A 26,784-nucleotide genomic window follows, 5' to 3' on the forward strand; every position below is an offset into this window, starting at 1 on the left:
TGTATTGATTCCATTTACCATCTGGAACATTGCTGTTACTAAAAACAACCATGTGTCAGCAGAGTAGCATCCCCAACGCAGTATGCCAATGTTGACACTGCAGAGGACAACGCAGCTCAGGTGTCCAGTGACATGTAGGCTCCTGGTATGCTCCTGGAGAGAAGCAAGGACATCTCTCAGATACCTAGAATTTAGTATAATGTATAATTAAAGAAAAGAAACACTCTGCTACTGTATTCTGGCAATGTTATTCTATACTTTTTCCCTCAGTTCCCCAAGGAGGCTATTTTGAAGATGTGGTTATCAAGCAAACCATTTCACATACACATCCACTAACAGTGAATGTTTTATCCCAAAATGAGAATGAAATTATGTTTCTAAACGTTGGTTCTATACAAAGTGTAAACATCCATTCGCTTGGGAACGTTAAAACATTTTTAGCAAAATATCTCATTTCATCTTTTACTCTATGGATGGAATGTGCTTTCTCTGCTGGGACCACTAATAGCAGAAGTTCATGTTTCACACACAACTTCCTCCTGGTCCACTGAAGATGCTACTACCTCTGTTCTGTTCACTGGGTACCAAGCACAGATTGCCCAAGGTTACTTGGCAGACGTGGTATCAGATCACCTGCAAGAATTCCTGGGGCAGAATTTAAAATACAGACCCATGCAAAATTGCAAAACTCCTTATGTAGCGAGCTTGACTAGTGTACTTGAAGAAAAAAAAACTAATTTTTGTTGTTGGCTCGAGAAAACTATGAACTGGTCATTCAGTATGTATTAAAAATACATTGCACGCAACAGGTTAACTCTTGCAAACTTCCAAAAAGCAGCCATTCAGTCAGGTATAGACCTACGCTTTCCACAGGGAGCAAAAGCCATGCTGCAGGTGATGGGCACTACAAGTCTGGTGCAATACAATGCCATCGAGTACTGTTTCTGTAACAAAGTCAAAGAATATTTTATTTGGAAAGACTACCAACTTATCAAAAATTGTAGCTGCTTCATGCAGACCTTGTGTATCTAGCAACACTTCTGTTCCATCACTTTCCCAAAATGACCAGGGAGTAAAAAACGGAAGAGCTAGAGCTTATACTAAACCGTGTAGATGACTAAAACCACAAGATGTGCTTCTGCTTCAAATAAGAATGACCTGTTAGAAGAGCCTATTTTACATACATATCCTAATCTAGATAATGCTGTTTCAAAGTGATTAAGTCCTCCATCCTTTGACAACACTCCTGTTGTCACAGAAACTGAAGTAGTAACAGGCAAAACACATATCTGATGCATATAAACCAATGTAATAGAGATTAGAAAATCTTATAGAAATAAAAGGCACCTTAAAAATAGCCTTTCATCTATACAAACCAATTATACACTTTACGTGCCTCAAAATCAATGTGGTTAGATGAATTTCATTGTAACATAATCATCTTAGGGGTACAAACAAGACACTGAGAAAAACCCTTGTACACATAATGCAAGCATATTACTATAAGTGGAGAAAAGTCACTTTCTACCTCCTTTTTTAAAAATGTGTAAAACGAATGTTTTAATGGAGATGATGCTAAAGGAGTTAAGACAGAAATTTCTAAAAATATTTCACAAATAACAATCAGTGATACAACTTCTTTCAAGAAGGCAAGCTCAATGTCTTTCCTGACCTCAACAATACATTGAATACCGCTGTATAAACTAGAATATTTTTATTTTATAGCATTTAAATAAAATTATAGCTATGAACACAGCTATGATCTATGTAATCTGTGTAACCATACACATGGTAACTCATTCTTGCACATGTCACAGATACACAAGTTATAAAGCATGTACCCACTGACTTCTTTCTTTTTCTCAGCACAGATGGCATTTCAAGAGGAATTTTTTTTGTGCCACAGCTAACACAAACCACAAAGAAATTACTCTTATTGAATATTGCCTGCTGTTGAAGAGTGTTTTGAAATTACACTCCATTTTTTAAGGGAACTGAAGAGCTGAGAACAAGCCGTGCATTCACAGCAATGGCTAACAGATAAAGCAGCAATGCTGACTGAATGCAGCTCTTCAAGAACCAGCGCCTGCGCCTAATGGTTGCTACAGATTAGGGACACATTTTTCCTCTGCGACACATTAGAGGAATTCACTGAAATTTGCTTGGTAATAAGATCATTGTCCATTGGCAACTTCTATCACACAGACGAAATTATTTAGCCTTTTGTCTTGGCTACCAGTGGAAGATTTTAAAGAGACGTAGCTATACTTCCATAGATGAAGAAAAACCCTTCTCAGCAGTGCCCTGAATACAGGATTTTTCTAGAGAAATGGGAAACTTATTTACATGTGCATATATTCATATGTATGTGTATATATATGTACACATGCACAAGCAAAATCTTGTTTTGAAAATAGTAATTACCTAACATCATACAGACTCCAATGCCAGGCAGTAGGACAACTTAGCATTACCACATTTAACTGCACAATCAAATTCGGTTTTCACTGGAATTTCATTCTCTGGGAACACCAATGCAATTCCACAGGTAAAAAACTGGGCAATAACATTGGCCAAAAATCCAGATGGCTGAAGTCACCAGCAGGGGTTAGAAGTTCCCTCTTCTAATGTTAATACTACTGCACACGTCAGAAGAGAGGGTGAAAGCTGAAAACTACGGAAACCCAGGAACAATGAAATAAGACGCCCGTGTGATGACCAGTTGCTACAAAAAGCCCCACCATACAGAAACCCACTTATTCATGAGAAGTAAGCTTCATCCATATTCTTGCTAGGTCCACCACTCTTAAATCATAGCCTGTTCTCACAGGATCAAGTATAGTAAATCAGGCTCAAAGACCACAACCACATGTAGCTGCCATTATACCAAATTGTGTGAAAATCACTATCAAATGCAAAACGTGAGTAAAGAACAGAAAAAGCTCTTTGCTTTATTCATGAGATTAATATTCCCTCTGCTTTGAACGTTACTGGGAAAAAATACCTCAAGAGTAATGTTAACTCATCAAAAATTCGCACTTTAACAAGAATATTATGTTGGCAAAATCCTGCTGGAGAGGCCAGCCAGTGTATCTAAGACCAGTGATGAAAGAATAAATGGTACTAGTCACATACCTCATTCCTCTACAAGCTGCAACTGATCGAACACAATGGTTGTAGGAATCTCAGTAATACAGTTAAGTACGAGGTATCTCAAAACTCTCAGATATGCACACAGTACAACACAATTGAGAGAAACGGGGGAACTGACAAAAGTCCACTGCAAAATAAAGATACATTATGTACACTTTCAGAGTAATTTTTTCTACAGCAGGGGATGTTACATCTCTTTCAACAAACTATCCAACATATCACCGTGGCTCTCTGGTGGTGGGGACTTCTGAACACTTAATGCCAGAGTCTGTACTACCCAGCTATGAAATCCAATCTTATTTGTAACAAGCTCAACCACCCCTATGTTCAGCCACTCTTTGAATGGGGCAGTCCTACTGAGTGTGTCCTCTGTTCCCCAGCACTCTTGAGACTTGAATCGTCTCACCACTTGAGAGGTGAGTTTCCAACAGTTTGCAAGCTGTCAGGAACGCTGTCATCTGCCTCAGCATCATAAGAAGCTGGTTCAGCTATGATGGCAACAAACACTATGCACACCCAGGCGTGTAAGCTGGATGGACACTGGACACTCATGTAACTGGACACTCCAGTTAAATGAGCAAGGTGACTTTTGGAGTTCTGATTTCACTCTGTGGTAGCTACCTGCAGAGGTTTTATTTGCAATTTAATCTATGCTCTTCCAAGAAGCTTCTGCTACACCACTTTTGCATGCTGCAGGCAGATCAAAGGCATCTAGAGCTTAAAGCACATATACAGTCCTTCTAGAATGAAAAGAAGATTTAGTATTACAAAATAGCATCAAGAAATGTATAGGTTTTTTAGCGCTAACAGACCAATTCTCTGACTGCTCTTTGGATAAACCCATTAACATTCAGATCCTAGAAGGTACCACACCTTTTTGCAACAGACCATGACAAGCAGTTTGCTATCAGTATTAAACATAATCAAGCTCTAATGACTGCTTGGGTGAAATCCAAACAAGCTGCACACATATTTAACTAAAGAAGTCTAGCAAAACAAAGAAACAATTTACTGCTGCAATAATTAGCTGGCGTGGATGTTTGGAGAAGCTGCTTTTAAACGCCAACTACCAACGTTTTTACAGAAGCCCTGAAATTTGGGAATGACTCTGGGAGTAATTGTCATTACATGAAAAACGACTGTTTTCAAAGTTTGTAACTATCATGGATGCAGAGAAAATAAAACTTAAGAAACAGGAGCACTCAACCTATAGGGTGGTGAGAAAGCTTGGAGAGAAACTCACACCCCAACGAAGCGCTTTTGGGCTAGAAGGAAAGCTAGAGGGCTCCAAAGCTCACAGAGCTACAGTCAGTAAATCTGAAGCACAGCCTGGTTACTTGACCTTTTGTTTTCACCCATTTGACTGAGAATCCTCAGCAGCCAACAAATAGTTGATGCCCTCAGAAGTTGTCCCATCAATCCACTCTGCCAAAAGCATGAGGGATACAGGAAAGGAGCTCCCCCAAGGAGAACTGAGGAGCCTTCTAAAACAGATGGAGAAACATCACAGAAGACAATCTCTGAATAAACAACATCTCTGGATAAACAGAAAAGCACAACTTGATCGTCAGGTTCTTCCCTCTGCGAGTAGATTGGGAAGTCCTCCTAGTGAAGATATCATAGTTAAGCACATACTGCTTTCGATCTTGGAGTCAGGCTCCTGGAGAGTTTTGGCTACGAAAATATGCAAATATTTCCACTGAAATGCATGGCGCATAATCAGTCATGCCCAGCAGGCCTTACGGATCAACAACACACTCTAATCAGAAGGCTTCCCAGAGCTATGTTCCTGGAGAGACCAGGCAAGAAAATAATTTTGGGATGAAAATGCAACACTGCCTATACTGTTTCTTTATAATGATGGTCAGAAAACACAGCTGCAATTAATTTTGCTCCATTTTCTGTAGCTACTCTAGAGGACCTAAAGAGGCAAGGGGGGTGGGGGGAAGAACTCCTAGAGAAGTTTAATTTACTTGAATTATTTCACATATTCTTCCATTAAATTATAAACTAATTAGCAGATAAAGTATAGGTACATGAATAAAAATTAATTTTGCAGTAATTGAGCAACACTTTTTAATATAAAAGAAAAAGAAGATAGTAAAATCCAATATATTGTTGTCATGCCAAATGTCACTGCTTAATAGCAGCGAACCAGAAGGGCACAGGAACTAGAAGGTTTTATTGCCTAATAGCTATTTTCACACTTATACGAAGTGCTTAAGTAGCTGAGTTTGAGCTTTGGCTTGTCCTTTAAAGAGAACAAATGTAACATAGAAAAAGTTAGGAAGTTCGAAAGTTTGTGTTTCTCCTTTTTTTGGAGAAGATAGGGTACAGGAGGACTGGGGAAAAGGAGAATAATGTGAAAGAGGATAATACAAATTCCACAATATTTTGAAGTCATCTAACAAAAGCAAAACTATTCGAACACTCCCACCCACCAGAGGGGTAGGAGTGATGCCAGCCTAGTCCCTTCTTTAATTCTGTTAACCTTTCAGATGTTTCCAGTTTCTCCTGTCTGGAACACCAGAAAGGACACCACTTCTGACACTAACGCGTTTAAGTTTTGAAGGGTTCCAGCTACAGCTGGTCAAAATGCTTCTGTCTAAAAGGACCTTTAACCCAATCACCATTTGAGACATTTATTCTCACATTTTACTCAAACAAAGCAAACTTCATCCCTTGCTCTCCATCGCCCACCCCTCCATCCTCATCCTCCGAGAGGCAGAAGGTGCTCCCTGCATGCCTGACCCACACTGGGTGCATACATCGTGACTCACACCCTCACACCCACTCTCTATCAGCAGCCTGGGCTTTTTCTCGTCTTTCTTGTTGACTTGCTTTGGGAGTAAGTGTGCATTACGGTAAGTAACTGATGAAAATACAAATGAACAAAAAGGCTCTGTTAACTTCCATAACGCTGCCTACTGGGGACATCATCTTTGATTACATCTGACCTCTACAGATGTAGTTGCCCGAAACACTGGTAGACCTGTGCTTGCTCCTGCTCACAAGACAAGGCGATGAGCCCCTCAGTGACACCACTCTCTTTTTAGAAAATGACCTGTCACTTCTCAGATCCTAGGGATCTGGGCTGTGTTTGATCACTCATGTTTCAGCTGGAGGTCAATGTAAAGCGTATTCTCCTCTGTTGTACACATAACATCTCAATTCTCAGAGATAATTGCAGTTTACAGTCGAGAGGTCAGACCACTTTCTCCAACACAGCAATCCTTTGTGCACCAAAACTACCAATAAATTTAAAGTGAAAGTAATGAATTCAGATTTCCTTATTATTTTAAATAACTCGTCTACTCAAGCTGAACATTTATGCTGATCTGGGCTTCAGAACTAGGAAAGCTTTTTAACTTGTACAAGTTTTGTTCAAAGTGACCAAATGAGAAAATCTGAAAAGACAATGCTGTTCACCTCTCATTTCATTTTTGCACTCCAAAACATAAAATCAGTAAAAAAAAGTCATGGTTTCCTCCTATTTTAATCCAAAAAACACTTCCAGTACAGCACATAATGCAGAAAGGTCTGCAGTATTTATGCAAGATGAAATAGAAAATGTAAACAATTAACTTTAAAATTTCATTTAATTTCAGTATTAAAATTCTCCTGCATGTAGTAAGATATTTATTTCAGGTTTGCTACATTTAGCCTGACACTATAACTTTAAAGAGCTGCTCTGTGAAGCACCTTGAATACACCAGGACTGTGAGGGTTAAGATGGCTCCCTTGTACACTGGAGACCCTGGTTCAGGTCTTTGCTCCAAATACAACAAAAAAACCTGAACCTACACTTTCCACACTCCAGGCAAGTGTGTAACGGTTGGGCTATTAATTACATTGTATTATTATTAGATTGCTGTATTAATTTATTAGATCTACCTCTTCTTTCCAGATTTCAGTAACAAACAAAACTCTTATCAAGTGTCCGCGATTTCCATTAATATCCCATTTTCCTGCACACACACGAGACAGCCACCAGCCTGTCCCTGCTCTATAGTTCCACCTACTGTAATTCCAGCACACCTGAGTACCAATCACCCGAAACACCAGGGACTCAGTTTAGATATTTTCACATTTCTAAAATTTCAGAGTCTATAAGCAAATAATGAACGCCCCACAGCTGAATGCCTCAGAAGCAACATTTACTATGCTGGTGTATTTTGAACTTGGTTATTTTGGATACAGTGCCTTACAAAGATTTTAATTCTTATTCATTGAGACCGTTAAAAACATGTAATATGGGATGGGCTTTGTTTCATTTTGTGCTCAAAGTGAAGTACACTTATCCATGTTACCGGCTCTTTTGCAGACACTTTTTCAGAGCTCTTATGGAGATACTCATATGCCCTTGATAATAAGGATTCTGCAGTATGATAAACTCCTGTCTCATAATCATTTACATATTGTCCTGGGTTAAGTGGGATACTGCAAAACTTAATGTTACCCTTTACCTTGGCATCTGAAGTGGGTAACCTTCTCAGCTCCACTAGGGTTTTAAAACAAAATAAACAGCAAGCGTTATTTCCATAGCATTTTCCTACTTCAGAACGATAGCTGACAGTTTTTTTTGTAGAGAGGGTATATGTAGCAATAAGAAACTGAAGATCATATTAAACTCCTTATCTCTCCCACGCTTTTGTAAACATCATCTGATTAATTCAAGATGACCTTTCACAACTGGATACAACAAATTATCTGTGAAGGCAATCAGCAGGCTGCAAAGGCAGCTGGATGTTCTCATCAGAGAAGGCAGTTGACCCAACAAGTCCTGCCAGGAGGAGAACAGAGGAGGAATTCACCTCTGGGGAACATGCAACTCCATCAGCCCAGTCTGAGACAGAAGACTTGAAGGGGCTTATAAAGAGGCAAGACAACATCTAATGCCTGGACTCTCACTTCTCAGAGAATATGACTTTAGAGATTGATTGATTTCTAAACTGCTGAAGAGGAAGAGAGACTGGGCATTCTCCTCATTACAACAACAAATACTTAGTAAAATCTCCAAAAGTTTTAGCGCTTTTCCTGTCCCATGTGGACAAGTGGTCCAATAAATCACCTCACATTAAACGGGAAACTTAAACTTGTCCTCAGAACTGTAGCAACAGTGACCAAGATGTTTATCATACTACCAAATTCAGACTCTAGGTTTGTTTTCTACTTCATTCTCTAATTCTGCTAATGCAGCAGCTGAACCTGCATGTCTGAAAAACACACAACGACACAATATGATCATTTTTCTGTCCACAACAAAATACAGGAACAACAAACAATTTTAGAAGACACCTTTAAAAATTAACATTTCCCATCATCTTAAGTATCTTGTGCTCACAACTAGTCTTGAGAAAGCATTAAGATGTTTATTCATTCTCTTCTCCACCTTGTTGGCGGAAAAATATCCATCCCTCCAAGGAAGGATGATCCTGCACTTACAGAAAAGGGAAGCTCGACTCCTTCTTCAGGTGGATTATCTGCATGAAGCCATGCAAAAAGGCTCTTAAATCCTGTACCTTAGCTGCCTGAATTGTAAAATGGAAATCCTAACATATGGTTTGAGCAGGAGGTTGGACTAGGTGACTTCCTGAGGTCCCTGTTAGCCTGAATTTTCTGATTATCCTATCTGCTTTGAGACATATAAGCATGAATGAGAAGGGCACTCAGCCATTACCAGGTTGCTTACTGGTAAAAATCTCAAATAAGTATCCTAACATTTTCAAGCTTTTAATGCATAGCTTTCTGCTAGATATATGGGGGGGTGGGGGTGGGGGGTAGGAAATCCTGTCAAAATACTTGCGAACTTTGAAGTTTTCACAAGTGTCATTTATGACAGCCAGAGGAAAATGATGGTCATCCTGTTCTGGATGACGTGGCACAATCTGCTGGTTTATGTTGGTTTTTAAAAGTGTCCTGGTTTCAGCTGGGATAGAGTTAATTTTCTTCAGAGTAGCTAGTATGGGGCTGTGTTTTGGATTTGTTCTGGAAACAGTGATGATAATGTAGAGATGTTTTAGTTGTTGCTAAGTAGGGCTTACACTAGTCAAGGACTTTTTCAGCTTCTCATGCTCTGCCAGGTGCACAAGAAGCTGGGAGGGGACACAGCAGGGACAGCTGACCCCAACTGACCAAAGGGATATTCCATATGATGTCATGCTCAGTATATAAAGCTGGGGGAAGAAGGAGGAAGGGGGGGGTGTGAAGTTCAGAGTGGTGCTGTTTGTGCTCCCAAGTAACCGCTATGGTTGATGGAGCCCTGCTTTCCTGGGGATGGCTGAACACCTGCCTGCTGATGGGAAGCAGCAAAAGAATTCCTTGTTTGCTTTGCTTGCAAACGTGGCTTTTGCTTTACCTATTAAACTGTCTTTATCTCAATCCAGGAGTTTTCTCACTTTTACTCTCCCAGTTCTCTCCCCCACCCCTGACGGGGAGTGAGCGAGTGGCTGCGTGGGGCTTGGTTGCTGACTGGGGCTAAACCACAACAGTGGCAGAATGTAGTGAAATCTGCTGGTTTATGTTGGTTTTTAGAAAGCAAAGAAACCAAAACACAGCAAAACATCCAGTCTGACTACATATTTTTCAAGTGGCACTATAAACTCAGAAGGCATTTCAATGAATATTATGTGCAAGTGAATTTACCAGGCAGATTAAGAAAAAAAATCTTTGCAGATAGACTGATGCCAACATGAAATCAGAAACAACAAAAAGAAAAAAGAAAAACCACTTATCTTGCAATGTGGAATACCCAATTTGTTGTCAGTTTTTCACCACTGATACAAGTGAGTATGATTAGTATAAAAAGAGCATACCCAGTAAGGCTAATGTTCAGCATTTCCTAGAGGAATCACTCCCTTTCTCTCTCAAAGCAGTGAATCTCTCCCCAAAGTTCAAGGGTCTAGACTCTGTATTTTCAAGCATCTCCTCTTTAAATCACTAACCAGTACGGAATTCTCAGCTTCTCTTACTATTATTTCACTTAAAAATCAGGAAGGAAAAAAACCAGACAAATAAACCTTGACTTTCCTGCTGTGATATACATCAAGTCTCAGATTAAAGAACAATTTTTTACTCAAAATAATTCCCTATAAATAGTTTATAATTAAAAGTGTAACTGCCCAGATGTGAATGGTGAAGACACAAACACGTGCATTCACAACAGATCCTCAAGAAATAACAAATTAAAAAGCAATACCAAAATCCCCAAATCCCCATTTTGTACAAATTTCATTTCCCTGCATTGGCCTTTCCTCACTACTTTTTTCTATTAATTCATTTCACAGACCACATTATGACCCAGCTGTATATCTATACAGGGATATTAGAGAATATAAGATACTACATCCTCACTATGCAGCGTAAGTCACTGCACACTCCTATGAGTACAAAGTGGCTAAAAGTATGGCAGTAAAAAAGTAAAAATAATAACAAAAAAAATTGCTAGCAGGTAAGATGATTCTGCGTCTAATTTAGAAGATTACTTCTCGGGGTGAAGCTGGGTCAACAATCTCTTCCCATTAAGACATGTCCTCTTCTGAAAGTACCTCAGTTGCAGCATGTTATACAAGCAAAAACATTACAAAAGTAATACAAAGTCCTACACTGCAGATGGTCTCAGTTTCTGCTACAAGTGTTTTCAATTTTCTAGCAGATCTCTCAAGTAGTGGAGTTGTGATTGACTTTGGACTGCTTGGACACCAATAGTAGTCTTATCAGTTCATAGTAATGCTTACCAAACTTGCCTCTAATGTGCCATTTAAATAAAAAAAAAGAGGGCAAAAAAAAAGCTTCAAACAAAACACAACCAAAAAAACCCCAGCTTTCCTTACCTTGCTGGAGGCACATCAATATTTGAAGAAACAACCTTGCGCTTCTGTTCCAGAAGACAAACAGAGCGAGTGTTTTCCTTTTCATACTCATGAGCTCTGTTTGGTTTTTTGGTCTCTGCTGTTTTTAAATCTTCCTCCTTTGTGGTGAACAGGAGAAACTGTTGGTCTGGCAGTTTTTGACTGATGTCACTTTTTACATCCTCGTGTTGAAATGCAGGGAAGGTCATTTCACGCTTGATGCTGGCTGCCTGTAAAATTAAAAGCAATTATTAAATTTTCATCTAATGCTCCTAAAATGTAAAGGGGGAAAAAAACCCAATACCCACAGGCATTTACTTCTAATTAGCTCTTTGAATCAGAGAATACCATTTCTTTGCCCTTCATAAATTCTGAAACTGCCATTAATTTCTTTACAGCATTGAAGACTACCCAGGAAAATAAGCAATTCTTGTCCATTTGACAAAGCAATCAGTTACCTCTTAACCCTAAATCAAAAAGGTATTTGAATTGCAATACCAGAATCCAAAGTATATACAACATACATTAAATATACACACATCTGTGCTATATAACTGTGCAAAAGAAATCCTAGCTCCCCCCCTCCCAGAATTCCAGGAAAAAAAGGGGAATTTATCCAGATAAAAGGCAACCAAGAAATCAAAGCGCTTCTGGCAGCCACTGACTGGGTTCTTTAACAGCTGTATTTGTAAATGAGGGTTTCTCCAGGAGCAGAAAAATAATTTGCTACAATCCAACTCAGCTGCCAGAAGGCAAATGGGAGCAAGCTGTGCCGGCAGGATCTCCGTGAGGAGCCTGGCCAGCTCCACCACCGACGGCCAGCAGTGAGGCGTACGGTCACACACAGAAGCAGTGTCAGGTGGTCTCTTTGGCTGCCAGCGCTTCCCAGATCTTCAGGTCTGCTGCCTCCCATAAGCAAAGACTTACCAAGCAAATTGGTATCTTAACAAATAGCTACCTCTCTGGAACACAACGTGTTGGTGTTTATAAAGGGAACTGTTGCAGATTTGCAGCGAAGAGCACAGAAAGCCAGCAGAACTGAGCCACTCGCCTTCCCAGCAAGCAAAACAAAGTCCAGGATCTCAACTTTCCTCTGCAATACTGTTCCCTGGCCAGCTAGGCTTCCTCAGCTTCACAAGGACAGGCCTGTCTTACAGGTTGCCACGAGCCTCTTGTCCTGCCATAGATCGGCCGAGCTCCTCCAGCCCCTCAGCCTGCTAGCTTCCTCATGTCCCCGCGAACACAGAGCCTACCAGAAGCATCTGCTAACAAGAGTTATTTCTGGATATCTGTGCTTTTAATACCAGGAGCTTCAACTGCGAAGTTGCCATAAGCCCAGAAGATGCACCAGGGAGACAACCGCTCAAACCAACCCAAACAGCGAAGCAAAATACAGCCCAACAAAATGGCCGCTCGTCCCACCTTGAGCAGAGGTACTTCCACACCAGTCACCACCTCGGAGAAATCCAGACACCTTCTAGAACTTGCAAACCCGATTTTTAGATACCTGTAAATTACTGCTGACCTTGACAGTGAAGAAATCCAGGAAGTGTCACCCTCTGATAGTAACTGCACCAATAAGCTGAAATTCCTATTCCTAGTTAAACTCTTCCCCCTTACTCCTCTCTCTTTTCATCATCCAAAAAAATTAAATGTATATGTGTATATACTTATGCATAAAACATATAAAAATGTATTCTTCTCCCCACAAATCTCCCTGTTTATGGCGTTCAAACCTTAGCAAGCATAAAAATGGTGCAAGCAATTTTAAGTTCTTCAGGAAAGACAATCTTGCCAAGGTAACTTTGTTTTGTTTAGTAAAGTATATGACATCACTAACGCATAAATACTTAGGCGCAATGATTTAACTGTCTCATTCTAGTGGTTCCAAAGAACAGCTTTTAGCAGTTGCTTCAAGAACAAAACTAGAATTGTTACTTTATTAATGTAAACAGTAGAAAGAATTAGTCATTTTACACTTCTTCACACACAAACATGACACTACCAAGAAAATCTGCCTGGAAGACAAAACGGTCAGCATGTGATCACATAGGAATAGGAGAAGACATATAAACAACACAAATTTAATTTGGATTTAATAATTATTTTTTTAATCTTCTTAGATTTCCAGTAAGACCTCTTCTAAGTGTCTGAGAATCTTAACAGATGCTGAGTTGCCTTCAGTTTTCATCAAAATTAACCCAGAAGTGAGGTACTAAAGAAAAAAAAAAAAGCCTGAAAACAGGCAAGTTCCAATATCCAGCCCCTACAAATTATATCATGCTAAACAACAACAACACGGAAATCCCTCCCCAGGATTTCTACCTCATCCAGCGCACAGGACGGTGCTACTACACCTGCTGGTGCACATAGGTACAAGGCAGGACCCAGCAGTTTCCTCCTTCCTCTGTGCAACCCTTAGCGGAGAAAGCACCAAGAGCATGGGAGAGGGTCAACCTCCCTTCTTCCCTACTCTCCAAAGTCAGACTGAATATGGTATTCATTGGGATAATTTTTTTCAACCTAATAAATCAATTATTTTACCACAGGAAAAAGAAAAATTTCCTCCATTTATGGAACTGGAATATTTTACTCAGGTTCAACAAACATATTGTGCCATACATTAAGTTTTCTCTGTAGACCTAAATAGTGATGACAAAAGGCTGCAGACTCAGACTACAGTCGTACAAATAAAGCCTAAAATGTAAAAAGCAGAATATTTGTACTGTGATACCAGACAGACTGTGCATGTATATCAAAATCCTTCAAAACCAGTTCAAATACATTCAAATAACCATTCGGTTCTCATACATCAATGCGCCATAATTAATAGGCAGCCCCGTGCAAGCAAGTGGAAGTGAGGAATGACAAAACCCACAGACGCAAGTGCTCAGAAGGTTGCAGAGCTGCTGCCAATCAGTTCAGGTCCTTTGTCTAAATGGCCAGAAATAGCCAAATTCAATGCTTATACTAAACCGCTCCCTCAGTTTTCAACAGATGTTTGTAAACATTAACCTCTTTCTAAACTTTCCCTTGAGAGCAACTGCAGATAAAGAATCTTTTCTGCTTTAAAAGCAGGCGATCATGAGAGAATGCCAAGAGCTTCACCTTGGCAGCCACTCTCCAGTAGCTTTCTCCTGTTCTGCAGGCAGTTTTTCTATTGTAATTCAACCAGGTCTACAAGATCCATTTCCACTTCAGACACCTGCCCTACCTGGAATGGTATGGGGTCTTTGCTGGAAATCCAACCACCTACAAAAGCAATTGTTGACGTGGGAGCGCCAAGGCCCACAGTCACTCAACTGAACAGGTTCCTCGCTTTGTGGCAAACACATTGATTAACCTCCTGGACCCCTCTGCTTTCAAGCTCTGCTTCACCATTACTCACAGTTCAGATACAACACAGACAATTTCCAATATGTCTTTCCAGATGAGTTAACTGTTCTGTCACATCTTATCAGCAACTTTTATTTTTCCCCCCATAGATCCTTTGTATTCTTTTATCCACTTTGAGGCTTGTGGCGGTCCTCTTAAGTCCATAACACATTTCAGCAAAGACTGACGGTCTAGCCCAAGCAGACGCAGCCTGTCTCGCAGACAGCCAGATGTTAACACCTTAACATCCATTTATTTCAGCTTACTTCCAATGCTTCGCATTTCTCTCTCCTTAGTTGTTCTCAAACTCCGTGATTATGTTGTTCCCTAATGGTTTGGCTTTTCTTGTTGTCATACCTCCGTATTTGCCACCTTATTGCCTCCAGTATCAACTGCTGATAAAAACTTATATAGTTTTTTCCATACACTTGATTAATTATTGCTTGTACAGCCCTTTTATAATAGGCTAACTGTTTTTCTATGCAGTTCATTGCATATTGTCACCCTTGAGCCATTAGCAACCTTCAGCTTACTTTCAACTGTGTCCTTTGCAACCTGGGCTCAGGCAACCAACATCACTTGGAAGATCAGCCACAGAAAACAGGATTCATAAAGAATCTGCATATTTTAAAAACTAGGTTTGCTTCTGTCTGCAGTTACCCCTTACCTGCCTTTGACAACTTCCCTCCCATCACCGCTGGGCAAAGGAAACTTGATATGCCACCGCTCAGCAACAACAGCTTAGTATTACCTGCACCTTCCTCCCTGGAGCTCACACTTGGGGTGTGATCTGACTTTACTCCTTCCACTGCTTCTCAGCAAGCACTGGCCTTCCCACTCACTCTCCTCTGAGTTTTCAACACACATTTCCACGAACTTCCTCAAAGGTGCAAGCTGGGTCACAGAGTGGTGTTCCCTTGCTTCTTTTGAAATATTCTGGCTCATGAAGCACAGCAGCACAGCCCTACTGTGGCAGACCGAGACCAGTGCCCCTTCAACTGGGAAGTATGGTAATCTTCCTGCAAAATCTGAAAACCATGTCTTGCTTTGGCTTCTAAGCAGAAATTTTACTAAATAAAAAGAGGAAAGTGTTTTAGTTTCTGTTTTGAAGTTGTCAAGACAATGGTATATATTTAGGTTGAGGGTTTTACTTTTAAGTTAAAATTCTTGCTTGATTCATGATTATTATTTAAGTGATTAAGTTTAATACTCCACATTGACAGCTAAATGATTGCCACAGTTAATATTTTCAGCAGTATATTAATAATTTTTCATTGCAAAAGCCATCTTAACCTGCCTATAGAAACTTGTATTTGTTGGTATCTTGTCATAACTGAGTTGCTAGCCCTGAACTCCACATGCCCCAATCAAGACCATGCATTGCAATAGAACTCCTGGCCAAATGAAAGCATGCTCACATCAACACAGATTTTGAGGAATTTAGACAGATTTTTCTTTATTCTTTACAGAGGATGTGCAGGCTGCAATTTTGCAATAGTTTAGGCCTCAACTTATCTGCAGTCAATTTTTGTTATGCCCCAAAATCACGTTGCAAACTTCATTGCTCTCCAATTTCAGTTAGATTTCGGCTTGGATTTTGCCCTGAACAGCAAAAAAATTATTGATCATACAGCTCAAGTATTGAACCGCCTAGTCAAAGGATCAGCAAACACTAGAATAAGCAGACCTATCATATTTATATGCAAATGCAGAGACTTATATTTGACAGATTATACATGTCATCTCTTGAGTACCACCTGACTGGCTTTAGCATCTTCCCTTGCTTGTGGCACATTGCTGCTTAAAAACTGAAGTTACTTAGTTAGTATTTTCAAATAGTTCGCTGGCATTTAACAGGCATTAAGGTGTCTTTTGTTGTGTTTTGCTGGATGCCTTTCCTATACAATGGAAAGCATGAAATCCCCAAGAATAATACCATCATTTACCTGTATGTGACCCAAAGGTATAGAAATATTCCTTCAAATGTAAAAACTGCCTCCCACCTACATTTTTTCAAATTTCCTGATTTTTTGTGCAGCACCTGTGGATCCAGGTGGGCACACCAGAAGCACAGACCTCATTTTCAACAGGCTTTGTAACGGTCTACAAGACAGGTGGCCACAGAAAAAAACTACTGAAAGAATTGCCACACACATACCATGCTTACTTTGCTGATGGTTTTACGAACAACTCGGGGGCTGAGTTGTCGACGAGGAGTCAGGCCACAGGCACTGGATGTGATGGAAGCGCACAAGCAGAAGGCAGCTGCCCAGCGCAGAGCATGGTTCACCTGAGCAGCACAGCCTCCAACCCTGTGACTCAACATAGTGTCTTCAACGGAGCTACACCGATGCATGCCAGCTGAAGAAGACCTGGCCACACATGTGATGGTTGCATCTGCCTGCCAAGAAGCAAGCCAGCAAAGACAGGCTTGGCAGAGCGAGGCTTGTGTCATGCTGTCAGGCAGCAAGATGGCTGTGAGAACCCAGCAGGCTCCCCTGAACTTCTGGGGGATGCTTGCTAACTCCTATTTCTCCTCACACTGTCTACCGAGATTATGGAAGGAGTTAGGTGTCTGAGAAAGTCCCCTCCACGCACAGTTTGAATCCTAGAGACCTGGGTAAATTAAATAATCTTGCAACTATGGCCTATTTTGTACCATTATGTTTTGTCCACACAGATAAAAGAGCTCATTTTACAACAGCAGCAATAAAAGTATCTCTAAAAACACTAAAAATATTTTATGAGGGTGGAGGGAAGTATCTGTACAAAAGTTGACTGTATCCAAAACTCCCTATTAAAAAACATGCTACTGGGAATATGCTTTGGGAAACTAGCTGCTCAAAAAAACCACCTTATCTTAATAAACCTGATGCCACTGCCATGTTTCCATTTTTGTACAAACTTCCTTTTCTCCCTCAACCCATAAAGCTCTACTTCCTTTACTTCAGCTACAGGCCACCATAGCTGGACTCACCCCCATTCCAAAAGCACAATCCCTCAAAAGCCACGCTGGCTGCTTTCCAGACTGGGGGGAGGAAGAACACGCTAATTAAAAACACATACCAAAAAGCCGCACCCCAACAACAGCCACCCAACACACTTCTCCAATTCTGGAAAAATTTGCATTGTCAATAAATAAATAATTTTAACTTAATTGTGAGTCCTAGGCCTATGTACAATATTAAAACTATACAGCTGATAAAGCAGACACAGTTCAGGATGAGGATTTTTTATTTCCATATGATTTACTACGTGATCAGTTGGTCTAATTCCATAAAAAAACTCTTTTGATTAAACACCAATTAACAAAAACCAGCAATAGCCACAAGACGGTTTAGCACCAGCCAACCTGCCGTATAACTGTTGTTTTTATAAACAATTTTTTCATTCTGACTTTGTGACCACCTCTTTCCATTTTCTGAAATAGATGTATGCATGCTACATGTTAAGGGCTGCCAAGGAAACTTCTGTTGGGTCAGAAAACAAGTCACAGGATTTTTTTTAAACAAGGCTTTAAATGTTTTTGATCCACTACAGAACAAATATGCAGCTCAGTGGGGGGAGTGAAAGGAGGACTCAATTTCAGCCTAGCCTATTAATGGAAAACAATACTGAAATGTATATATTTAACAAGATACACATTTTAAAAGTTCAGCCAAAACAACAGCTCCATAACAGCGTGGCCAGCCTGAACAGCCAGGCTATGCTCTAGGGACAGGGATAAGCCACTTTCCAGAAAAGAAAGAAATCAGGAGTAAAGTTCACAGCAAAATACAACAGCAGCAATGAGAAACACCAAATTTATTACCAAGATAACATCATGCAAGTAAAAGATCTTTAAATTAAATCCCCGGAAGGACAAAGGCTTTGGTTTATTTGTACTACTTTGTACAGTATTTCCAGCTCAAGTTCCCATAACAGAGGTTTTTATGTAAAAAAGCTCCAATTTTTGCCATCCCAAAAGAGTGTCCTCACTGGAAGGAAAGAATGTATTGAATTTCGATTTCGCCAGAAATCTCTATTCATCTAGAATACAAAGAGATAAGACAGATTCTTGTAATGATGCTTGGAAATAATCTGCCCTGAATTTCAATGTATTATTACATTTTCGAGTATACTTTGCATTTAATTACTCGCTTCACCAGCGGTTGCTCATTACATATAAACCATGTCAATCTAATCACTCTAAGCATTTGTAAACTGCTGCTCTCTAATAATACAGAAGATAATACATTTTAAGGTCACTGTAAGTGTTCTTTACAATACAGAGTATGCATTAATGTATAGTAACGTAGTATTCATTTTCAGCTAGGCTAAGACAAAATCCCTGTCTTCAGCATTTGACTGAATATACAAAACCATCCACAAAATATATTTTCTAGACATTAAAATACAAATCTAAACATTTATGTTGCCTGGATTCACGATATGGTGTTAGGCAGCAAGAACTGGAGTCAGCAAGAAGTTTCTACCCTTTCATCATCACGTCTGTGTCAGCACTTCTCTGGCTAAATATAACTCATCTACAAAAAACGTGTACCCCAGCACCAGCCTAAGGTGTTTCTGAATTATACAGCATCTACCCAGATGAATGACAGAAACTTTCACTCCCACATTTGAAATTCAGTACCCATCCTGGTATCCGTTGTACCCCAAATAAAACGATGACCAACTCGTGACATCTGAACTCCTGCACTAACGGGCACAAAAAGGCACAGATGTTATTAAAACTGGACAGAGAGATGTTACTAGATTACAGGAGGACGCAGCGAGGAACACTGGGATTCTATGGCCCTCCCCATATACCATCTTCAGGTCTAAACAAAGATGATTCTGAGATATTTAAGCCTTTTTCTCTCCACCATATTAGCAAAGGGATGAAGATGTAAAAGTAGGCAACTTCCTTTTCCATCCCATCTGTATGCAGTCATAGTAAGTTCCTTATAGAAAAGTACACGGCATGACTTCTAATATAATCAGACACCAATTAGTAACAATTACCAAATATTAATACTAATCACTGAATGCATGCATCTTCAAAATTCGCTTGCAGTGTTTAAGTCTCAAACAAATAACTGCGTGCTCTGTACTCTGGATCAGCTGCGCACAGAAATGGGTGCCTTGCAGCCACCACCCTGTTAACCTGGCTGTTAACCTCATGCATAACATCTCTGGATGGATCTCAGCAGAGGTCTTGCAGACCTGTTTTCCTTTTCTTAAATAAAGCAAGCCCCTGAGAAACACCTAGAGACCTAAAAATTAAGATGCTAGCTTGGAAAGCCTTAAACAGAAGGCAAGTGGAGGAGCACAGCTGCAAAAACCAGGTTCATTTTTCATTTAGCAATCCTGTTGCTGCACTTCAAGCTTTGCTAAACATGCTCACCATCTCATGCTCAGGTACTCCACCAGGCTAAAAAGGACATGGCTGGCCAGGAATGGGCAGCCATAATTGCCTTCCCAATTATTGGTTTCACAAACAGTGAGTTTAAAATTAACTAAACCAATTATCACATTTTCTTGCAGTGATGTACGTGCCTGGCCGTGCAAGCAGGATGGGAGGGGTGTCTACCAGGCAGTAGGTTCCCCTCGCCTCTCCTGCGGCAAAAGCAGCGTGAGCACTGCCTGGCGCTGCTGGGGCAAGCTGTGGCCATGCACAGGACAGGAGAGGGACTGGAAATATGTGCCCTGGACTGACCAAGGAGCAATGAAGGACAGAAGAGGAAGATATGCCTGGGTCTTGCTGGCCTCCTCCCAAAGTTTAAAAAAAACCTAGAATTGGAGGTAAAAACGAGCATGCCAATGCGGGGTATCAGGGAAATTCAAACAAACTTTTTTTGTTCTTATTCGTATTACGTTACTGGTTGTAATTACAAGGTGTAATTAGTGAGCGCCATCAAATCAGGTGTTCTTACTGCACTGGCTAAAGCTCTGAAACCTCATGTCAGGCTATATCCTATGATATGCCTATGAACACCTACTTACTCTGAAATGGCAATTTTTCCTACTTTTAAGAAATGCAAAGAGGGTCCTAAAGGCCAGCAGGAAAGTATCTACTGTCTTTGCTGCCTGGAGGAGCTAATACAAGAGCAGAATTAAGCACACATCCTTATCTCCTGTAACTGATCTCGAGCCTGGAAGTAGAAAGCATGGTCATTCGGAGGAGATGAACAAGTAAGGAGCGTTGTCCCCAGTTAAGAGATTCTTGCAAATCTACGTTCAGCTCCAGAAAAAAACATCTAGCAGGTTTCCTGTTCAGAGTGGAAAAGGTGCCAAAAAAGGAGTTTATTTTTGGGTCTGACTACGCAGAGAATTAGTATCACAGAGTTTCATCTCATTACCCCTGGAAGCAATGGAATAGCACTAGTAGAAACCTGCAGAGGCCAAACCTGACCTTCTGTTCCTCGCTCACCCCATAAACCAGCCCTCTATCAAACCAGTAGAGGAATGCAACAATGTCTCATGGGAGAAGAGCCTTCAAAAAGAACATGAAGATCAATCAAGCCCAAACTCAAGCCCAGCCCAGCCCAGCCAGTCAAATGAGTGCTGTCCTCTAAAGGAAGAAGACTTGCTCCCTTTCTCGCCTTCCTTTTCCTCCCTATGCATCCCCTAGCTGTGATATCGCATCTTTTCATCTGCACTGTCAAGATGCTTGACAAGCCCTTCCCTGAGTTACCTTGACTTACTGAAGTTACAGAGTCTACAGACTCTCTGCTGCACAGGTTTCCTGCTGCTTCAGTAACCCACAAAAGCACAAAACAAATGCTGACACTAGCCCAAGGTAGCTAGTGTCTGGCTGGGAGCTGGAAGAAGGACAGAGAGGGGAATGCTTTACTCTTTCTGGAACTGATGAAACATCAAATCATCTCACCATGGCTCCACAAACACCTCCTGGCTTTACCCAGTGCCCAGGCACGAAGCATGCTGTGCGCCAAAGGCTGCTGGTCCAGCAGAGGAACCTACCAGCATGGAAAGGGCAACACCTGCAAGACCAGCCACTTCTCTCCTGCCCTGAGAAAGTAAGGACAATTGTTTAGAACAGTGGTGGCCATGCATGTTGAAGCAAAATATCACTGTAAATCCTTAGCAATCACCAGTTCACCCTTCTTCCCTTTTCCACTTTTTCAATATAGCTCTGTAAGCCAAATGAGGACCACTTTCCATGGCCTTATGAACCACAAGCTATGAGGAACCACCACTAACCTAGACCTAAGAGCAGCAAGAAGTGCATCACAGTGTCCTCTTTAGAAGTATTTTAAAGTAGAAAAATCAGATTTTTTTCCTTTGGCAGTACTTACATTTGTCACAATTACATTAAACAAAAAAAAAACAGGACTTGTTGAGAAATACAAGGTCAAAAGCATTTTTGATCCAAAGAGAGTTCCTTCTGCCTTTTCAAAGCGATGTGCATGTATACATAAAAGATCAGGTTGGCTCAAATGTTTAGCTCACCAACTTTACAAAGTCCAGTTTATAGAAGGTGATCGTACAGTGTGTTCTCTATGTCAGGATGATGCCGGCATTTACCACTTTATCTGCTGAAGCAGAAAGAAAGATTAAGTAACCATCCAGTCTTATGACTGCTTGTCATAACCACACTGCCTATCTGAAGTTCAAGTGACCTTTTATCTGCTATGTTAAAGAAATACATTCAAGGTGGTAAAACAATGAGGTATATAATTTCACACTTCAGTTTCTGATCATTGAAGTTTTACCTTCCCTTTTATCCTGTGTCCAGTGATCATAATGGTCTTCTACAGTCTGAAGCAATACTTAAAAATTATTAGGACCGCTCTGGAAAGGTTAGGAGACTAATAGTAATCAGTAACTTGCGGTTAGATAATTGGGCTGAAATCCCAAATCTGCTTAAACTAGCAGGACTTTTCCATCAACGTCAGCTGGGTCAGGATTTTATGAAAATTTGATTCTTTATGTTTTGCAAAAACACCAATAAAAAGATCTGTATTTTTATCCAAAGTTCAAGCAACAGAAGTTGTTCAGCTTCCTGTCTTCATTAGTTTTGTTGTCAAACAACAAATACCACCCACACATGTACTTTTTAATACAATGAGACAAATGTCACAGCAATCATCATTTGGGGTTGGAAAGCTTGGCAACGTGCCAGAGCGGCGAAAGCAATCCCATCACAGATTGTTCAGCAGCAGCAGTAACACTGAACTCCTGCATGCTCTTTCTGCAACATGCTACAGAAAAACTTCAACACAAGTTCATGAGATTGAAGCTGATCTTGGAACGTTCCTTTTTATTCACTTTGTATTTCCTGTTCAGTTTTCACAAATAAACAAAAACACTACTAAGAGTTTCTCAGCCTACCATCCTTCTGTAGTCTTTGGGCTGGCCTCAAGCAGCAGGAATGGTCAAGCTGCTCTACTGTTTTTAAAAATAAGCAATTCAACAAATCACTTGAGAGTATTACAAAGCCAATGGGAACTCTCATTTGGGGGGGGGGGGGGGGGGCGGCACATGGGGAGAGCATCATTGCTCAATCCACAACAGTATTTACAGAGCAGATACCAGCCAGGACCAGCCTGCTCCCTACTGCCCAAGCAGCAAAGCTCCCATCTTTGAGATGGCCAAGAGGCACAGTCTGAGGCACAGATTTATCCCATAGTCTGCAAAGATCTCTCTGGTGCTCTCATGGAATTTCTAATCTAGCAGCTGGAAAAACACAGAGTAGGACTTGAGGGTTCAAAGCTGATCTACAGGACTGTTAGGCTTCTCTGTAACCTTGGGTAAGAAGCAAGTTTGGAAGCCCAAGGGTCAGGAAAGGCACAGATGGTCCATGCGTCCACACTTGTCAAAAGGACACACTACAAATGTTAATTACCAGACCATGCAAAGCACTTTCTCAATACTTAGTTTTCAAATGCAAAAAAATATCACTTATATCTTCAAGAAGGAAGACGCAGGGAACTACAGGCTGGTCAGCCTCACCTTGATTCCCAGGAATATGATGAAGCAACTAAACGTGGAAACCATTTCCAGGCATATGAAGGACAAGAAAATGATTGTGAGTAGGCAGCATGGCTTCACCAAGTGGAAGTCATGCTTGGCCAGCCTGGTGGCTGGATGAAAGGATGAAAGGACTGGCCTGGTAGACGGGAAAGCAGTGGATATTCTCCATCTAGACTTCAAGAAGACAAAAGACTTCAAGAAGGCTTTTGATGCCATCTGCCATAACATTCTGTTAGACAATCTGTTGATGTATGGGCTGAACAAGCAGGTGGCGAGGTGGGTTGGAAACCGCCTGAATGGATGGGCCCAGAGAATGTTGATCAGCCCCACAAAGTATAGTTGGAGGCCAGTAACTGGTGGCACACCCCCGGGGTCAATACTGCATCCAGTCCTGTTCAAAGTCTTCATTTCTGATCTGGATGATGGGGCAGAGCGCATCCTCCGCAAGTTTGCAGATGATACAAAACAGGGAGGAGTGGCTGATACACCAGATGGTCATGCTGCCACACAGAGAGACCTCAAAAGGCTGGAGAAATGAGCCAACAGGAACCTCATGAAGTTCAACAAGGGAAAACGTGAGGTCCTGCACTGGGGAGGAACAACCACGCTGGGTGCTGCCCAGCTGGGAAGCAGCTTGGCAGAAAAGGTGCAGGGGTCCTGGTGGACACCAAGTTGAACACAAGCCAGCAGTTTGCACTTGTGGCAAAGAAGGTGAATGTGTCCTGGGCTGCGCTAGACAAAATATTGCCAGCGGGTAGAGGGAGGTGATCCTGCCCTTCCACTCAGGACTGGTGAGGCCACACCTGGAGTGCTGGGTCCAGTTCTGGGATCCCCAGTACAGGAGAAACATGGACATACTGGAGGGAGTCCAACGAAGGGGCGCAAAGATAATGAAAACATCTCTCCTGTGAGGAATGGTTGAGAGAGCTGGGACTGTTCAGCCTGGAGAAGAGAAGGCTTATATATGTCTATAAATACCTGAAGGGAGGGGCCAAAGAGGGTAAGAGCCAGGCTCTTTCCAGTGGTGCCTGGTGACAGGACCGGAGCCAATGGGCACATGCTGGAACACAGGAGGTTCCCTCTCAACATCAGGAAACACTTTTTCACTGTGAGGGTGACGGAGCACTGGCACAGGCTGCCCAGGGAGGTTGTGGAGTCTATATCTCTGGAGATACTCAAAAGCTGCCTGGCCACGGTCCTGGGCAGCCTCCTCTGGGTGTCCGTGCTTGAACAGGGGGGTTGGACCAGATGACCTCCAGAGGGCCCTTCCCACCTCAACCATTCTGTGATTCTGTGATAAAGACCAAGCAGCACATCTCTATCCACCGGTACATACTGCATACCTGAAGCCGGCCAACCGACTGTGCTCAACTGAACTCATTCTAGACCAAAAACAGCCTAGTAAATAAGCACCAAAACTGTTAGTGGTTCCACTGTACCCCTTTATTCTCACATAGTCACAGTTTTCTAATTCAATTCCATTTAAGGGCAAAGTAGTTATGCTTGGTCTGTGTCCAGCAAACAACAACAACAACAAAATTACATTAAAAATCCTCAGCAAATTACTCCCATTCATTTTTTATTATGGGAGAGTGGAGAAAAAACACCGTCTTACAATGTCACCACCCCCACCTCTGCCTCTAGTAATCCATAATATATATTAACTTTTTTTTTGCTTTAATAAGGAAGAAAAAAAATCCCAAATCTAGTCTTGCAGTTTCCACACCAACTTCACTAGCCAGATTCTCACTCAAGGACTATAGCTAACTGAATGAAGTTTGAAATTTAAAAATGAATTATTATCTACCTACAAAAATATGGCTTAGCTGCTAGTGTTTATCTGCCTCTCTTGTCTCACACTTTAGTTGCTCCCCACAGTCCATCACTATCCATTCAAAATATCTTGTGTCACTCTCCAACTTCACAGAACAGGGTAGAGCAGGATCATGCTTGTTCTGAGTTTGAACACAGCCTAGCCTAACAGGATCCTGCTCCAAGATCAGAACATGAGTTCTGGTGTTGTAACAACTAGTAGTATTTATAAAAATGTCTTTATCATTATTAGTCTGAGGACACATTTCAGTTTACTCTTAGGTTAGCATGCAAGTTACTGATGTGCCTTAGAGATCTCTCCACCACTAAATGAATCTGGCATTTGAAGTTTGTATTTTGCAAATTGCCAGTTAAAATATATTTGCACACACGTATGAAAACTAAATTAAATAGCGCTTTGCTAGTCAAGAAAAAAAGCATGTTTGTTTTGCCCAAGATGAGCCTATGGTTCATTCAAACAGTAAATCTGAAGCTGAAAGTCTGATTTAAAGGACAACAACAAATTCACACCTAGCTGTAGAAATAATGCAGGGAAAATGAGCAAAGGAACAGGGAGTGAATTCAACCCAGCCAAACAACGCATGTAAGTAACAGGCAACTGATTTCTTCCAGACAAACTCTGAAGATTCTTCACACAGATATATCACACAGATGTTGTCTCTTTTTTTAAAAAAAAAAAAAAAGAGGCAAAACACCAACCCAAAGCAAAACAAACCACAAAAATCGTGTACAAAAGCATACTTTTTCCTGGATTAACCTACACTCCTACCAATATCTGCCATCCCCGGTCTGAAACCTCTGGCACAGATTTGCATGCGCCTGTACTTTGTACTTGTTACTAATTCCACTTTGCAAGGTGGGCAAAACTGAGCCCAACGTGTATGAATTGAAGTCTTGCTTACACAGCTTGGGCTTTTGTATTCCTCCTGCGCCACAGCACAGCTCTCTGGGCCTTCAGTTTTCAGACTCTTCGTCTGCTCATTTCCCATGATTTTGGGAGCTGTGTATTTGCAGGAACAAATCCGTTTGCTGGAAATTCACCCTTCTGAACTACCAACAAGTGCTCACGCACAAGCAAGTATCTGGAATGGATAATTTCACAGGTGCTTATGGTAAGGTAAAGGGCAGAGACCACAGGAACATAGGGCTTGAGGAACAGGAGCAACCCCCATAGTCAGCTGGGTCCATATTCTGAGCCTGGGGACAGAAAACAGGCTGGAGCTGCACAGGCAGCTCAACTGGGTTGAACAGATGAAAGCACTAACCCCTTTACTATTTGTAACAGGAGAGAAAACATTGCACCATGTTGGCAAGTTATCACAAGCCCAGGTTCATTACCAGCTCAAATCTTCAATCATAGTGCTTTAGTGGTTTACAGGCAAATTAGCGTAGCTCTGCAACTTGCAGTGAGACTTGTTCACCAAGTACCAGATAAATTCAGTATCGCAGACCACTGACAGACCCTACTTCATAACACATTCCCTCCGTATCACCAAAACCAGCAGTTTCCATGGAATTAATTAACCTCAGAGTGGTACTAACATGGCTGCTTGTGGTATCAGAACCAAGCTCCATACAAAAGATTAAATAAACAAGA

General features: G+C 41.2%; 1 protein-coding gene across 1 annotated transcript in view; it reads right to left on the bottom strand.

Moving 5' to 3' along the window:
- The window catches only part of ZNF704 (zinc finger protein 704), an 88,983-nt gene that overhangs the window by 58,927 nt on the left and 3,272 nt on the right, over positions 1–26,784 (bottom strand). Inside the window, exon 2 of the mRNA XM_075085299.1 lies at positions 10,986–11,233. Within this exon, the coding sequence (XP_074941400.1) occupies positions 10,986–11,212 (227 nt within the window). The 5' untranslated portion in view covers positions 11,213–11,233. The remainder of the gene's footprint in view (positions 1–10,985; positions 11,234–26,784) is intronic.

This window comes from Phalacrocorax aristotelis, chromosome 2 (genome assembly GCF_949628215.1).
Source record: "Phalacrocorax aristotelis chromosome 2, bGulAri2.1, whole genome shotgun sequence".
In the NCBI taxonomy this organism is placed as follows: domain Eukaryota; kingdom Metazoa; phylum Chordata; class Aves; order Suliformes; family Phalacrocoracidae; genus Phalacrocorax; species Phalacrocorax aristotelis.